The sequence below is a fragment of the Etheostoma spectabile genome, chromosome 10 (assembly GCF_008692095.1).
Source record: "Etheostoma spectabile isolate EspeVRDwgs_2016 chromosome 10, UIUC_Espe_1.0, whole genome shotgun sequence".
In the NCBI taxonomy this organism is placed as follows: domain Eukaryota; kingdom Metazoa; phylum Chordata; class Actinopteri; order Perciformes; family Percidae; genus Etheostoma; species Etheostoma spectabile.
Window position 1 is genome coordinate 22,570,186 of NC_045742.1, and position 17,461 is coordinate 22,587,646.

The window sequence follows — 17,461 nt, forward strand, 5'->3', positions numbered from 1 at the left end:
AATGCAAGAATAGTCCAATTTGCTTGACAGAGAGCCAGAGGCCTCGTCTAAGTGTGCGGCTGTATCAACGGGCTCTGCCCAACTGCCAGCACTTTACACGAGTAAGAGACGCTTGGGCATCTCTCAGGTCTCTCCACACGCGCTCTGTTGTCTTCCATCTCCTTTACACCCTCACAAGCACACGTTTGAGACACATGTCAAACATCAAGCCACAAGACTTTGTGTGTTTATTGATGATCAATATACTGACAACAAGAACACATATGAAAACAAAATGGCAATGCCAGGCAATTGCAGACAGGGTAGCAAGGTCATGTAGCTCCTCTGGCCACCCTCTCTTCCGAGGTGTTGAAAAGGCAACGTCAGATAACAGCACCGTACAAACCTATAAATATCCCCCCTCACCCTCCACCCACACTGGAAAGGGAGAGGGAAACGGGTTGGAATAATCTGCTTTTCCGGGTCTTATCTGAAGGAAGGCAGGGATGCATGCGGCTCTATCTCTGCCATGTGTGATCGCTGCCACAGCTTTCCAGAGCTTTTCTGCTCTGCTGCAGACCAGACCAAGCTAACACGGGCAGACACCGAGGGAAGGGTTCCCATCTTTTTGAAAATGCCTTTTTTTTTCTTCTTTTTTTTTTTCTTTTTACATTTGCATGCTAAATAAATAAAAAAATAAAGACAATTTCAAGTGCACATATACAAGTACAAGCCAGTGTTTGTTCCCTAGAAGACTTAGGTGAACATAGTTGGCCGGGGGGGTTCTTGAGGGCTTCTCCCTCAAGGAAATGTTATGTTGTTCAATAAATTAAAATGCAATTTCACACACCATTGTGGACCATTTTTATTAGCATATCCGTGTCCATAGCCCTGGAAAAGCTAGAGCTTATAAAAAATAAATAACAAAAAGCTTTAAGACAAAACTTGCTAAAGAAGCCTAGAGCTGCAAAGATGAACTGGTTAGTTTTCAACTGTTAAATCAACTGCCAACTATTTTGATAATCGATTAATCCTTTGAGTCATTTTTTTTTAATGAAAGACAGTCGCAATTCTGTGATTCCAGCTTCATAAATGTGAGTATTTTCTAGTTTCTCCACGGCTCTATGACAGAACACTGAACACCTTTGTACGAGATATATGAGGACGTCTCATCTTCAGCTCTAGAAAACAAGGATCAACATTATTCACCATTATCTGACATTTTAAAGACCAAAAACTTAAATCGCTTAGTCTAGAAAGTAATCAACAATTGAAATGACTGTTAGTTGCAGTCCTAAAGAAGTCCATGGGGACCAACTACAATCATTAGATCTGAGAAAAGTCATGTAGTTAGTTTTTGGTGCTCATATTGAAACCATTCAGCCTAAAAACAGCTCTGCGCCTATGACCTATGATGGTTGGGAAAACTTATCCAGCTAGTGAAACCCAAACTGGGAGACCGCAGACGGGTTTCTATCAAAGTTAAAAAGGCATTACAATATTCTGTAAGAAAGAAAAAGCACTTAGGTCAGTATAATGCTGTAATATATTATACCTCAGTAATTACACAGTATATCCTTATAAATAAAAATGTAACGAAATGCGTGTACATCATTTGCACAGGGACTTTATGAAATCAGGTGATATTTAATACTGCTATTGATTAATAGTAAAAGTTTTGAATACTATATAACAGGGTTTTAATGGCATGCATGCAAATAAAAGACTGCTGAATGGAAATAAAAACTTGTTTTGTGATGGTTTGACCGAAATTGTGTTTACATTATTTTCCTTAACCCATTGTGTACCATATGTAAAGATGAGTTTTACTGCCCTACGCACAATATCTGCAGTCATAGCAACATGTGACGTCTTTGACGTGGAATACATATATAAAAACGAACTGGGTATCTTCTCCTGGATTTCATTAAAAGCAATGCACAGCATTACCGTCACACCAACCAAATAAAAGACAGACGTCTGGCACATGGCACTGTGCCACCAACACGGCCATCTTCTTACTTCCTTTGTATGATGAACCAAAACCTTTTCAATGAATAAAACACTGCATGGACCTGGAGGTGCGCCTTGTGTGGACAACATTTCCCCCTGAGCAGCGTCACAGTTGAGCAGAGGGAGCGGTCCACATTCCACCGAGCAGACACTTGTGTGTAATGTGTGTGTACTATTACACACAGCAGTCAGATTTGTTTAAATCATTTGCACTAAACACGGGGGGAAAAAAAAACTGTGTGCGGTAATGGGAGAGCTCTTCAAAAAAAAAAAGGGTACCTGGTCTACAGGAAGGGGAACAGTCTCTTCTTTAGGATGTAGAGAACTGTGGCGAGGAAGAGGGCGATCGCCAAGAAGATGAGCAGCTTATCGGTGAGCTCTCTACGGTTGTATTTGGTGATGAGTTTCCTCCCGAGCTGGATGGTCCCCGTCATGGTCTTAAATTCATCATTGGTCTCCTGGATGGTCCTCGAGGAGGTTGCTTCAAAGAGAAGATACATTATTAATGTAACAGTCTTTTTAGACGGTGTGCATTGGAATAAATACTGTCAATCCAGTTAAGTCTTTCAAAATCGGTGGACACAAAAGTTGTCACCCCAACCTAACGAATGTATCCATGGCAACACAGAGACGCAGTAGGAGGGTCAGTAAACAAGCACCGAAGCAGTTCCCCTTTAATGCCTTTTTAAATGGGAAGTTCAGCAAAACATTTTAAGTACAGTGGTGCTCATAAGTTTATGAACACACGCTAAAGATGACTTAAAAAAAGAAAAAGAAAAATCTGAAAAATAATCTTTTGTAAATTGATATTATGATAGTATTAATTAAAAAAAAAAGACAATAAGAAAAATCAAACCTTTAAGGACACCAATTTTCTTTGTAAGTGAATTTTTAAAAATTATAAATAAAGAAATGTTGTTCCCCTAAAATACAGGAGGCATAAGTAAGTACAACCCTATGTTATCAGGATGCATATTACCCTGGATCCATGAAATAACTGGCCTTAAAAAATAAAGAATCTGCCTGCCTCTATGGGAATTTAACATAGGAGTGTGTATGCTTATGCGCCCTGTATTTTAAGGAACAACATTTATTTATTTACAATACATTCTTTGTTCACAAAGTAAACCAGTGCTCTTTCTCCAATTTTTTTAATGAAGGCATTAAGATCAATTTCCTAACAATGTTTTTTTTTTTTCTTCTTCTTTTTAGCCAACTTCAGCATAGGTTCATAAACGTATGAGCACCACTTTATCTGGTGTAGAAAAGATAATGAGGGATTTTGCGAACACACTGTTAACACGCTCTCTACCATCAGGCGTTTCCTTCACTGACCTAGGGACGTCATGGTCTCCTCGCTCTGCTGAACCCGCTGCGCCATCATTCGGCTGATGCTCATAAGGTTCTCTGTGATGTCACTGCTTGTCTGAGCCAAGCCCTCTTTGGTCATCTTCCTGAGAAAGAGATAAAAACAAGAGACACAAGTAATAAAAAATAGACCTAGTGCTAATGAAATGTATCCTATAAGCAGAAACCATGTCATTTCCTAATCACAACATTGAGAGGATTTAGTATGTTGGTCAAAAGGACATAAAGCTAAGTCTCTGAATGCCTCTCCTTTCTGAGACTGTCACTCTAACAAGTACTAGCGCACGCTGTCAGCTCACCTCTGCCTCACAGCGCTATCTGCTCCATTGAGAAGTGCCTGCTTTTCCATATTGTCGACGGACAGTTTGCTGGCCAGGTTGGCTTTCCTCCAGCCGGTCTGGTTGCTGGATACATAGCCGAAAATCAAATCAAAAAATAAAGTAGACATTTAGCAAGTTTAAGCAGACAATTTTCACATGCTTCTCCCCCAACAGTATGTCGGCCTTATTAACCCAAAAATGAGACAAAAATTCACAGCAGTTCACATCTATACAAGTCAAGGAATGGCTTTTGTTTTGAAATGTATAGCCATTACCTCAACATCTGTTTTCTGTGCCCCTCCACCTGACTGATCAAAGCTTGTTTGTCTGACTCTTTGTCCTGCTCCATAGCCATCTGCTCAAAATCCTGTCAAAGAAACAAAATAGAACACATTTTTAATCAATTATCACATAACTAAGTTATCCTGGTCCTACCAGACTCTCGTGCATTTCGTTTGTACAGAGAACTGAAGGAAAATGAAAATTGAGCAGAAGTACGTGGGAGGGCTGAGCCAGGCTCCAACCAAGTGCCTCTAGTGGGTTATGCCATGTACTGTAGGTAAACATTTACCTGAATCCGCAACCTGAGATTGTGGAAACTCTTTTTCACATTTGTGTTCAGTTCTGTCAGCTTGCTTTGAGGGCCTGTGCACTCATTAATGTCCTGGGGAGACATCAACAGAAGGATGAGAGAGACACATATGTATATGTTTTTATTATCACGGTTAGGTGAAGTCACTGGTATCAAAAGGTGGCTGGACCATAAGTGTTCTGACAGTTTGTGCTGTTCTCTCAGGATGAACTACCACTGGGAGTCTCTGGAAGATCATGCTGTCAGGTGGGAATAATCTGTCAACATGGGCCATCAAATGTTTTTTGTTTTTTTTAAATAAAGCAACACTAGGCCTGTATACGGTTATTTTTCATTTAATTATCAATTAATTAAAACTTCCTAAAGTCCAAAGAGGCTGCACTTTCAAATCCCATGTTTTTCCTAATGAACAGTTCAAAACTATTACTATTACTATTACAACAAAGAAAAGATGACATTTTAGCAATTGATTATGAAATTCTATACTCATTTTCTGTAATCAACTAATCGATTAATTTCAGGCCAAGGTCAAATCAATAACCAACCATGTTTGTGCTTTATAAAAACAGTTGAGCGGAAGGAATATGAAAAGACACAGGTACTTAAATACATTAATTAATAAATACATAGTTCTGTATGTATTTTAGACATTTTAGAATCAATTTAGAATTTTAGAATCATGATTCTGTACACAGTATAAATCTGTATAAAGAATTCAGTAAAAACTAAATAAAAAGGGAGCACTGGGAACTACATTAACGCGGTTACAAATATGCTATACATTTGTAGATTTTAATCAAATAAATACATAATTAGTGGGGGGGGGGGGGAATACCCAAACTTGGTAAATATGAGTTTTATGTAAAGCACCTATGTATCCTATAGGAAATCAGTTTCGATATAAATACAATGAAAGTTATAGACTAAGTTACCTTTCATTAGGCCTAACGTTATAGCTTAATATATGGTACTGGTAGTCCAGTTTCAATTTCCCGCGTGATATAATTACTTTAACTTATCGGAGAGAACTTTAAGGCATATTAAAGACATACGTTAAAGCACTTTTACTCCACTGGTAGCGGCTGTTCATCTTGAGAGAGCGGCTCGTGCTGTCGGTAACGTCACACCGGGCGCCGGCTGACTGACTGCAGCTAGGTGCATCGTTAGCTAGATGTAGCATAAATGCTATCACACAGCAACACGGATCCCGTGATTGACAAGCTCGAAGACCAGCGTGTCTTGACATGGCGCCAAGTAATCTTACCAAATAAATACTCGCACCTGGATGAGAGCTTTGATTTCCAGGTCATATTTGAGTATTTCTTGTTCACATACTCGGACGTGGACATCTGAGGACGCCATGTTGCCAACGTACACGGCTCAAACTACGGAAAGCAGGAAGCAACGTCGACTTTGTCCTGACAACCAATCCGATACATTGTATGGAATTAAAAAACACAAAAAAACAGGCTGTATACAATAAATAAGCATATAGGCCTACTCTATATTATAAATTTATTTTATATACAGTCTGATATCTTAGACATGTTTCACCAAACTGCACCGACATTTGAAAAAGGATTTACAGCCTATTAATGACATATTTGTTTACTTAAATGTTTTGAAATTAAAAAAGCCTAGATTCTTTACATGTAAATACAATGACAGATTATCATATCTACAATGAAAATTAGGTCAGAACAGTCAAACACTTTTGGCACAAGCTCATAAATTAGGCAAAACAAATTACAAAGGTTATGGACCAATATTGTTGCTTATTAGTTTATTTATTCACAAAGAGGATTGCATCCATTACTAATATTATTAGACAACAAAAGATATCATCAAACACACCACACATCAACTATTTAAAGGCACGGCCATCCATATTAACAATAAACACAATATACATAATATAACCAAACAACAAATGAAGGTTGGTTTAATTTGAAGTAAAGCACATTCAGTGACATCACCCAGAAGTCCTTTGGGAATCTTTTTTGTTTAAGGCACCAGCGTGGGCGTCACTCAGTAAATTGCACAGGGGTCTGAGCTTAAGGTGATTCAAAAGGAATGATCTCTGCATGAAGTCAGAAGCAAACATCCATTGGTACGCAGCAATGTCAGAGTCTCCCCGGCTGGGGGAAAAGTACAAGAAAGAGAAACAGTTTGAAAAATCAAGCCAAGCAATAAAATACATGATCTATAAGCCAAATACTATAAAAAGTACTGTATCTATAACGCTGCTTAAAAAAGGTACAACATCAAATGTAGGTTCAATACTTTGCTCTTTCAGAGGAGGAACTTTACCTGCTTGGCCAGGAGTCCTGGAAGAGTAAATTAAGGCCAGTGGTATTTCAGGTACCAGATGGTGTCATTGGACAGAGAAGGTCCGAAAAGTGGGTTCAACTGGGCCAGAATTGCTATCAACCAGCTGAAGGGACAGAAAGGATATTAAGATTGCATGTGACAATACAAAACTAGTCAATGGCAAAACTATGCAAATAAGAACCCATCATGTTATCTGGGGAAGTTCATCGGTAATTCTCAATTAGGGCCCGCATTTGTCAGGTGGTCAAACCATGTTAGGGTTGTATCTTACACAGCATCAAACTCAGGTCCTTTGGGGAAACTACTACACCTGGCTGCAGCGCTACTCTGACATGTAACATGACACCATACGCACAATTGCAACTACTTGTGAACATGAATAATTAATCACAAGACAGAAATACTATATGCATAACAGTATTAAGTACAATAACAAGCATCGTTTTGATTACGATAATACTGCACACTAATTTCTATTGAGAAACCATTGTCTTTACACAGTATCGGCTATACAACAGAATGTCCACTTGTGGAAAAGAGGTACTCTATTTGTATTCATGATTTAAGCTGCAACTAAAGATTATGTCAGAAAATAATCCCCAAGGCAACGTCTACAATGTGTCCATGAGGCAAAGAAAAGCAACAAATAGTAACATTTGATAAGTTGGAATAAGGGAATGTTAGTATTTTAGCTAAACAAATTATTTAAATGTAAATCTTGGAGTAATGTCAATAGAGGGATTTACTGATCATTTCAAACCGACATGTTTTAAAACACAGAGTGCCACAACAAAACTTCCAAAAATCCTGGCACATTTCCAGGATGATAATACTTACAACAGGTAGCAGCAAACTGCAGTTAACACCAGCATTGTGACTATCACTCTGTGGGAATAAAAGAACATATTTTAAAAATCTAACGTTAATGGCTGCATACGCGGGTTAAAAATACAACACAGGCTATTGACATACAGTGGTGCTCATAAGTTTACATGCCTCTGTTAGACAAAAAAGAGGAATAAAAAATCATGTTTTGGAAATTTATCTTAATGCCTTAATTGAAAAATGAGGTAAAATCCAACCTTTGATGACACCAATTTTCTTTGTGAATGAATAATGTATTGTAAATAAATAAATGTTCTTCCTTAAGGGGGGCATAAAAATACATAGCCCTACGTTAAATTCCTATAGAGGCAGGCAGATTTTTATTAATAAAGGCCAGTTATTTCATGGATCAGGATACTATGCATCCTGATAAAGTTCCCTTGGACTTTGGAATTAAAATAGCCCCCCCACATCATCACATACCCTTCCCCATACGTAGACACTGGCATGGGATACTTTCCATAAAATCATCTCTTAATGCAAATCAAACCAGATATTAGTCTAACTTTTTTTTTTTATATCTATTTTTTGTTTCTTTTTTCTTGCTAAAACTGCTGCTGGAACTTTCAATTTCCTCGCGGGAGTCATCCCAAAAGGATCAATAAAGAGAAGTCTAAGTCTCTAACTGAAATAAAACCATGCCAATCTCTATGTATGGTGAAGGGTATGTGATGATGGGGGGGCTATTTTAATTCCAAAGGCCGAGGGAACTTTATCCGGATATTCTGCATAGTATCCTGGTCCATGAAATAACTGGCCTTTAATAATAAAAATGTGCCTGCCTCTATGGAAATTTAACATAGGGGTGTGTATACGTATGCCCTCTGTATTTTAAGGAAGAACATTTATTTATTTTACAAAGAAAATTGGAGTCCTTAAAGGTTGGATTTTACCTCATTTTTTGATTAAGGCATTAAGATACATTTCCAAAACATGATTTTTTTTATTCCTCTTTTTAGTCAACTGAAGCATGGGCATGTCAACTTCTGAGTACCACTGTAGCTTGACCTCGTGATGCGAGTGACAAACAGGCAAATAAGGGAAGTTTCATTAGGCACATTTTCCAGAGATAAAGTATATTTACTCCGAAGATTGTTTTTTAAATATATGGATATAGACTAGATTGATTTATTGTACAGAGATGTCAATAGCCCCAGCATTAAACAAAAGGTTAAACAGAATGAAGCTTCCTTCGACTCACAAAGAAGGAAGGGCTGTCAAATTAGCTCCAGTTAGCTAACCAGAACTTTTACTTACTAGCGAGTAAAGTTCGCCCACAATGTTAAGCTACATGTCTAAAATGACTTGAGTAACGTTGAGAAACGTATTTCAATGGCATCACTACTTTTTTATACACTGCACAGCTACTTGTATCAAATGACAGTCACGGGACAACATGCAATTCAAACTGAGTTAGCTCTTTGTAACGTTAGCCTGTTGAAAGCTAAAGAGAAGCTAACAAACTCACCCTTTATTTGGTCCCTTAGGGATAAACCAGGGCACTACTCCGCCAATAATGCCCCAAAACAGAGTCATCACAGATATGGTGATCACAAAACCTAGTTCCGCCATGGTGGGGTTTCTTTAAGACCAAGATTATCTAAGAGCTAAAAAGTTTTGACTGGAGACAACTTCAGTATCCTGTCCAGCTGCCAGACAGGGTCAACCGTGTGCATCACATGACCGACAGAGGAAGTACCGTGAACCGTTGTAAGGAATATCTTAACGTCTGAACTTCTTAAAAATGTGCAACAATTACTTGTTTGGCATTTTTTCTGCGAATCAGCGCAGTATTACATTTATTATTAGTTTAGATAAGTTGGTAAATAAGCTTGTCCAATTTTACGATTATGGTCGTTTTTTTGGTACAAGTAATAAGGTTTTCAAGCAAATGCTTAACTTTGACAGTCCGGCTCTTTGGTTGCAAAGAGACACTTAATTTGTTTAGTAAGAAACATTTTATTTTGACTACTAGAAATGGAAAGGTTCACTCTGTGGGGAAGTGACACCTATCGGCCATTGGGTATAATTACAAAGTTGGTGCCATGAAAGCAACACTAGGTGAAACATGTTACAAAACACGACTTTAATCTGTCCTACTTTTAATGAACAGTTAGTGTGTGGGGTTTAAATCTTAAATTTCTTCAGTAATTCAATTACCGTAGACGCATTTATGAACCAACCAGCAGCATTTCATTCAGGAAAGTCCGTGTTCTGAGACGTTAAAGAGCCCACTTTCAATAAATATCGTTTATGTAAATATCACATGAATGGCCTTTTATCATCTCAGCATCTCAGTTCTTGACAGGAATCTAAACAGCCAGGCCCCATTCACCTCTACCATAACAACTAAAAAGGACCAGAGCAAATTCTGTTTCTAACAGTTTCTTTGGAGAGCAAACTTCTGCCAGAACAAATTCACCTTAAAATTACTTTTCTAGACCTTTGTCCACTGGATTAAAACACTAAACAAAATGTGTGCACCATTGTTGTTTAAACTATAAATTCCATAATCTAGACATATATTTGACACCATGGAAAGACAAAACCCATAGCCCATCCACAACTAAAACACGACAGACAAGTATGGTCCATTTACAGAGTTTAATGACAGCAAAAGATCATTTTCACTCCTGCATCTTCTCAATGGTCTCCTCCTTGTATTTGCCCTTCTCCTTCCCATCAGCACGAGATTTGGCCTTGCGCTCCAGGATCTTTTTGCGGTCCTTGTCCAGCTTTAACCTGGTGATAACCACCTGTAAAAAAATAAAATAAAAAAATAGCACATTGGTAAACAAGTCATAGAATTCCTCATTGCCAGTTAAGGTATGTCCACGACACCATTTTTACCTGTAGATATTACGTAATAAGTAATCGGTCTGTTGGTCAGATATTGGCATTGGCAATCAGTACAACCACTACAAATTCACAAAATAGATTCCATTAATGAAATGGGAGTTACAAAAACCTTACATGATGATAGTTGTTGGACTTAAGTCAGTTATTCACTAATGATGTACATGAATTACATAGTGGACATTTAGGTCGCAGCATTACATATATTGCAGTCAATGGAATGTGACCCACTGTTATCAAAAGGTTCCTCAGTGAATATTAAGATGCCAGGACAAGAAAAGTGCAGGTGTAATTAATATTTATGGCTGCATTCCATTTATGTGTGCCAAATCCACAGCTGCTGTGTTAAACAGCATGGCTTACTGGAACACTTAAGTGGAATGGATTGATATCTTCTACCTGATACGCTGGCAGCACTCCCAATAGTAGTAAATCACCTTAAAATGTACTATTTGGGAGGTGACAGAGAACACTCCTAAATAAAATGTTGGTACCAAATTCCAAACAACAAAAAAAACTTATAGGTTTGGTTTTTTGGCTTAATGGATTTTTTTTGTCATTACTGCTATTAGATGCACATGTGCCTTTAACCCGGGTCCATAACATTTCAAAATGTCTGAAAAGAGACTGCTTGCTGAGCCAAATGCTCTGCTGGAAGTACAACTGCAGTTTGTGTTGGCCAGTGTACGTGTTCCTGTGGGTGCAGCCAAAGGCTGCTGGGCCGAGTTTTTATCAATCACACCTGTGTGACCGTCTCTTGACAGCTTACTCACAGCCTCTCTAAAGCCCAAACTACTTGAATTTGAACATGAGTACAAATATTTGACAGATATACTGAACACAGCTTGGGGTTTAGGAACATAAAATAAACCAAAGAAAATGTTATGGTGGGCAAAAGCAGCTTGGCGACAAAGGACTGACAGCTTTGCTGCAGTGGATTGAACAATAAGACAATTATTTCATCAAAGGGGTCTTTATCGCAGCAAAAACGTTGACTCAAAGGAAAGGCCCAGGTGTTTATAACAATATGGGCTTCGGTTTGTTGTCCCAGTAAGCCATCAAAGTTTGACAGTGAGACATATGTACAATACCAAGGGTGGGAATCAGCAGACACCTCTTGATACATTATCACGATACTTATGCGACAATACAATAGTATTGCAATTTTAAACATGTTGCAATATTCTGTGATATAATGCAACTTATAACCTTTTTCCCAAATTCTAATTTTTCCCAATTTCAAATGATGTCCCCAAAAGGAAACTTTGTCAACATCTGTTTTTTTCTAAAAAGATACATTCCTCCCTTTGTTCATATCAATTTAATTTATTGGGGCAAAATGGGATTGTCAAGCACACAAACCGACCAACAACAACAATTGAACAAGATCAATACTTGGTGCCGGTGTATTAATACAGTATTGCAACTGAAAATATCGCAATACTATGCTGTATCGATTTCCCCTCCACAATACCAGGACCCTCAAGCAGAAACAGCTACAAGGAATTCAGCCCCAATTAATTAGCACCGGTTCCTTTTCTACTGTGACCAACGCAGCGAGCTTCTACAAAAAACCCAGCAATAAATACTCCCTTAATATAAAAACTGTAGAGATTAGTTTGTGACTTTGTTCTGTGATTTTGAGGCTATATGTCGAAATGAAATGACAGTGAATAATTTTACATATATTTATACAAATATACATTTACATGTATATAGATAAGAAAAAACTTCAGGAATACCTTACATTAGGGCAGACCTGGGCATCTTACGGCCCGCGGGCCACATCCGGCCCTTTGTGTGTCCCTGTCCGGCCCACGTGAGGCCAATCATAAATTACAAAATAAATTTAAAATATATCTATGTCGAGTGTGCAATACAACGGTGCTGCTTTTGTTGTGAAAAGCCTTATTTGTATTACTTCCGTGTGGACGTATGCACGTGCGTGATTGTGAGTGAAGGTGAACAGCGGCAATCACAAATTACAACTGCCCTGCTTTTATTTTGAAAAGTGTTATTTATGGATGTATGTCCATGCGTAACCTGTGAGGGAAGGTGCACAGCGACAAGTTACAGGTTACCCCCGAGATGTCCGCTCATGCTAAAAAATGAAAAGTTGATGACGAACGCAGTGTTTTCAACAAGACATGGACTGCCAAATTAAAGGTAAAGCTGTGTGCTTAATTTGTGGTACACAGGTTGCTGCGTTTAAAGATTATAATTTGAATCGCCACTACACGACGAAGCATGAGGATAAATACTGGAATCTGTCTGATGACGCGCAAAAGAGGCTGATAGTTGATGGGAAAACGGCAAACCCAACTAGGACTTTTTACCAAACTTCACACCCCCAGAGATGCAGTTTCTATCAGCAATTCAATGATTGTTTTTGTTTTCTTATTTTAATTTCACATAGCCTTAGATAAATATTTAAGGATTAAGAGTTTCAATAAAACCATCAAAAGCAATCTGCTTTCGTATAAAGTTAAGTTAAATTAAATTATTTATCTTACGGTATATCAAAAATAATATGAGCAAAATTTAATTGAAATATTGTCAATGTGGCCCTCCAGCAGTACTTGGGTTGCTCATGCCCTCGGTAAAAATGAATTGTCCACCCCTGCAATAGGGTGATATATTGATATCATGATATGAGAATATTGTCTTAGATTTTGAATCTCATAATGTGGTGCCAAGTGTTGTCTTCTCCTGGTTATACAAGCTGTATTAAAGTGATGCTACATCTGAACTTAGACTGGTCTATTATCTGCCTTTGCACCCTAAGTCATTATATTCACATTACTGATTATTTATCACAAATTTCATTGTGTAACAGTTCTGTAAGAGCAACAATAGTCAAACCTCCAAAATTGTTGATAATTGTATCAATAGAGGTATTTGCAATATATTGTTAAAATGTAATATTTGATTTTCTCCACATTGGCCAGCCCTACCTTACAATATGTGATGCAAACACTATGATAGTGTTTAAGGCTGTACTTCAGAAATTAATTGCTGTCTGACATTTAGATTAACAAAAAGTAACATTTCTTGCAAGGTTCTAATGCATTACAATCTATAAGGGTTTCTCTACTGTTGTGGTTACTATGTACACATCATCTTTAAGATTAATTGATTAACTGTTTGCATTCGTTACTTTTACACAATTTTCAACAGATACTGAACTTCAGTGATGTTGAACTCTGGCAGAGCTGCATTTCACATTGCTTTCATTTGTTTAAATATAGTGTTACCTCTCTTGTACTCAGACTAAGTGTAATCAACTTTTTGCAGTTAGAAATTTACCCTTTTCCTTAGCACATTCATATTATAAGTGCATATGCATTCCAACAAATACTAGTTAATCATAAATAGACTAAAAATATTAAGGTCCATTTCAACACCTGTGTTGATAACGGAAAACTTGTATATTACAGGTCTTTCACCTGGTAGGAACTGGGTTAACCAATAAAATCAAGAGTGGTCTAACATTTCCCACCTATTATCTAGGTAAGTGCTGCTCTGCCAACCCCACCTCTATTGCAGAGTGCATACAGGGTCTGCCAAGCCAAAAAAGGCATAGGAACACACCTCAAGTGTGGGTCTTGACACACACAGCCATGTAAAATTGGTTAGGGTTAACAGACTTTCCCATTGCAGTCTACAGTGTCCAACAATGACAATCCACACATCCTTAATTTCCATTAAGCACACTAGATAGAGGTCTACACAACTATATCTCACCTTGCTTGGGTGGATGCCGACATGGACTGTGGTTCCGTTGGCCTTCTCTCTCTGCACACGCTCAATATAGATGACGTACTTCTTCCTGTAGACCTGCACTACTTTGCCAATTTGCTGGCCTTTGTAGTGTCCACGGACAACCTGTTTGTAAACAAAACAAGCAAGTCAAGCAAAAGCAGCTTACACTTTACACAAATTATGACACTTCCAGCAATCCAAACTACAATACCTGGACTTCGTCATCTTTACGAATGGGCATGGACCTCACATTGTACTTCTGGCGGAGCTCCTTGGACAGGGGGGAAGACATGATCTTCCTCCTGATGTGTGAGGGGGCATTGAAGTGCCTTTTGCGGTTCTTGCGGCGCGAGGATGTTACAAATGGATTAAGCTTCATGATGCTGTGAGCAAACAAGACATGCAGGTTATTAACTAGATAACTCAATGCTATAACAAAGCATGCAGTTCTCGGACAAATATATCTTAATTGCTGAAAACGTGACACCTACAAGCACTTCAAAAGGAAATAGTAACAGCAAGTTAGCAAATGCTAGTATCCATAGTCAATTTAAACTCGAGCTTGGATAACTGTAGTTTATCTGCACACTAACGTTACCTGCCCTGAAACACAAACATTGCATCTAACGCTACTTAAAACACCCACGTTAACGATATTTACAGTTTCTAGCTGATTAGGTTTTGGTAGCTAGCTACTTCTTCAAAGCGGTGACGCTAAGCTAAGCTAGCAAAATGACACTACTGTGCTAGCATAACATAAGAGACAGACTGGGGTTTATTATGTAAGTGCCAATAAGAGCGAGTTACAGACTAAAATTAAAACTCATAACTGTGAAGTCGAATATTCGTCGTTAGCCCAAAGAATGAGCAACCCTCAGTATCCGCTGCCGACATGCGGATACCAACTGACCTAGCAGAGGCACCAAACACTGAGAAGGTTTTAACTAGTAATCTATCAACAATATCTGTTTAATATTGACCGTCTTTTAATTGTGACAACTTTCACGAGGTGTTTAGACTTTAATATGAGTACACGGTGACATTAAAGGGAGGATGGATACTGATAACTTTAGTGAAATTATCCGCCAGGAATTCTTACCCTGCCGTTTACTCCTCTATGGCCGGCGGAAAAGAGACTCGGAAACTACTTCCGCTGGCATTAGTTCACACTCAAGTCTCGCGAGATGTCTACGCAATGGGGGTTGAATACCTCTCTTTAACTGTCTATCTATGATACAAACCAAACACAATAATTATAAACACGAGCACTTATATTTAGCCATATTTGTATTTTTAACACTGCTGCGTGTAGTCCGAATAGTTAAAATCGACGTATAGACTTAGACTTAGACTTCTCTTTATTGATCCTTTGGGATGACTCCTGCAGGAAATTGAAAGTTCCAGCAGCAGTTTTAGCAAGAAAAAAAGAAATAAAAAATAGATAAAAAGACAGTATAAAGACAACAAAATACCAATAAAAAATAATAACAACAATAAGAACATTCGTCAAATAAACAAAGAAAAGACCATAAATTATTATTAAAGTGTCAGTGTTTAGTCCAGTGTTAAAAAAATATTATAAAGTGACCAGGTGTGAATTTAAGTCCAGGTGCATGTATGTATGTGTGTATGTGTGTATGTGTACTGTATGTATGTATGTATTGTCCTCTCTGCCCTATTTCCTCCTCCCCCCTAGTGAGGAGTTGTACAGTCTGATGGCATGAGGGACGTATGAGGCCATATTTAAATCTTTCTGTTCATTTTCATCTATTTTTTTATGGTCATTACCACAAGTTAAAGTGCACAAGCATGCATTTTACGAGACTTCCTTTCACAACATTCTTAACTGGTTTTATTTTTGCAACATTACAAGAGCTCGTTTGCTGTCTATATGAAATATTGCCACAAGATGGCGCCAACCCCAATTAATTAAAAACCCGGTCAGCAGTTGGAAACAAGTTTTGTCTATGATTCATCAAGTTTTGGCATAGGCCTATGTTTATCACACACTGTACGGTTGTAATTTCCCTACAAATTAGAATAAAGAACTGACACCACATATGTAAATCGTAGGCTACAGTGACACAAGGCTGGTCCAGCCTTCTACATGAAGGCTGTTATAGCCTTCATGTAATAGGCTAATAAGTGGCCTGCCAGATACATATTGGAACATCGTGGGAACAACATCATCACCTCTATAATCAGATGTAGGCTAATTCCAATGAGCTTAACAAACACGAGGGGGTGCGGGTGTTTAACACCGGCAGACCACACGTAGACTACATTGACCTCCTGTCTGAGAGGACGTCAGACGACCCCCTGTCCTGCTTCCACTCAAACAGCTTCATTCAAGGAGTGAAATAGACACGGAGGCGGAGGTGCGCTGACATTGTGCGCTGTTTGCTCCCCGGGCGGCGCGCAGTTTCACCGGAGCCTGCTGCCTGCGCCCTCTGCCTGCCTGCCTGCGAAAAGTGATGCTGTCATAGCCCCCTGCGCCGCGGACAGAGAGCCTCTTCCCCTCCCTCACCCCCCTGGTTCCTCTCTGGCTGGCTGTCGCGGCGTCAGTGCGGATGTGGAGCCCGCAACACAACGCTCTTCACCCGTCGGCAAGCATCGGAGAAGAAGATGAAATGTTTTTCCCGTTATCTCCCGTACCTCTTCCGCCCTCCGAGCACCATCCTGTCCACCACTTGCCACACCGAAGGTAGGGTGGGACACCGAGTGGGTTGTCACGGGCTGTGAGTTGCTTACTTTGAGCGTGTGACATGAATGTTTAGGCTGGTGGGCTACTCTGTCCCTGACACATACAGGCTACATGCGTGATGTCAGAAGTTATAGGGTGCCCAGTTGGAGGGCTACTAACCCACTGCAGATGTGTCTCAGTGCATGAAGTTGTTGGAGCCATTCTCAGATGTAGAAATGAGAAAAGAAAGATGCAAATGACTGAGAGGATTTTTGTTGTTGGTGTAATAGTATGTCTGTCTGGTGCAAAGAGTAGCCTAACACTCCTTGTTTCACTCGTCCTTAGAGCTGTAAACACACACCATGCCAAGAGAGACACTCAGTTTGTGGAGTTGCATGACAAGTATCTTCTATTGCCCCTTAATGCCATTAATCTCACCCTTTCACCCTTTGCTTAGATAACCGTTAGGTGGCAATAGGCCTTTCTAAGAAAGCATCACACTTAATTCACATGCCATTCACCCAGTTCAGAGGGTGTCAAAAATGTCAGAAACCTTTACCATGTACACACAGTCTATACAGAGTTATTGTCCTGGAGATGTGCAGAGTTAAATTGTTAAACTGAGTGAATTGACCCCAGCCCTTATAGCAATAACTTTGGGTTCATACGAGC

At 38.9% G+C, this 17,461-nt stretch overlaps 4 protein-coding genes across 7 annotated transcripts in view; 1 reads left to right on the top strand and 3 right to left on the bottom strand.

Annotated features, from left to right (window-relative positions):
* Positions 1 to 200: 200 nt before the first annotated feature.
* bnip1a (BCL2 interacting protein 1a) lies at positions 201 to 5,634 on the bottom strand. 4 transcript variants are annotated; one of them, XM_032527753.1, is made up of 7 exons: positions 5,554 to 5,634; positions 4,252 to 4,344; positions 3,956 to 4,047; positions 3,660 to 3,764; positions 3,328 to 3,446; positions 2,272 to 2,473; positions 201 to 551 (listed from the first exon to the last, which is right to left on the bottom strand). In XM_032527753.1, exons 1-6 carry the CDS (start codon positions 5,632 to 5,634, stop codon positions 2,277 to 2,279), a joined length of 687 nt encoding a protein of 228 aa, XP_032383644.1. In that variant the 3' UTR covers positions 201 to 551; positions 2,272 to 2,276. The 4 variants fall into 4 exon arrangements, 3 of the variants coding, with proteins under 3 accessions (XP_032383644.1, XP_032383643.1, XP_032383642.1); XM_032527752.1 differs by having other exon boundaries at positions 201 to 568; XR_004333787.1 differs by lacking the exon at positions 201 to 551 and adding an exon at positions 830 to 1,959 and having other exon boundaries at positions 2,002 to 2,473.
* Positions 5,635 to 6,041: 407 nt separating this feature from the next.
* atp6v0e1 (ATPase H+ transporting V0 subunit e1) lies at positions 6,042 to 9,206 on the bottom strand. Its single transcript, XM_032527757.1, has 4 exons — positions 8,957 to 9,206; positions 7,441 to 7,488; positions 6,583 to 6,706; positions 6,042 to 6,410 (listed from the first exon to the last, which is right to left on the bottom strand). Exons 1-3 carry the CDS (start codon positions 9,058 to 9,060, stop codon positions 6,613 to 6,615), a joined length of 246 nt encoding a protein of 81 aa, XP_032383648.1. The 5' UTR covers positions 9,061 to 9,206; the 3' UTR covers positions 6,042 to 6,410; positions 6,583 to 6,612.
* An 871-nt stretch (positions 9,207 to 10,077) lies between these two features.
* Positions 10,078 to 15,294, bottom strand: rpl26 (ribosomal protein L26). The gene is made up of 4 exons (XM_032527756.1): positions 15,206 to 15,294; positions 14,318 to 14,489; positions 14,089 to 14,229; positions 10,078 to 10,244 (listed from the first exon to the last, which is right to left on the bottom strand). Exons 2-4 carry the CDS (start codon positions 14,483 to 14,485, stop codon positions 10,116 to 10,118), a joined length of 438 nt encoding a protein of 145 aa, XP_032383647.1. The 5' UTR covers positions 14,486 to 14,489; positions 15,206 to 15,294; the 3' UTR covers positions 10,078 to 10,115.
* Positions 15,295 to 16,475: 1,181 nt separating this feature from the next.
* Positions 16,476 to 17,461, top strand: part of LOC116696638 (serine/threonine-protein phosphatase 2A 55 kDa regulatory subunit B beta isoform) — a 47,688-nt gene continuing 46,702 nt past the window's right edge. The window contains exon 1 of the mRNA XM_032527738.1: positions 16,476 to 16,810. Within this exon, the coding sequence (XP_032383629.1) occupies positions 16,732 to 16,810 (79 nt within the window). The 5' untranslated portion in view covers positions 16,476 to 16,731. The remainder of the gene's footprint in view (positions 16,811 to 17,461) is intronic.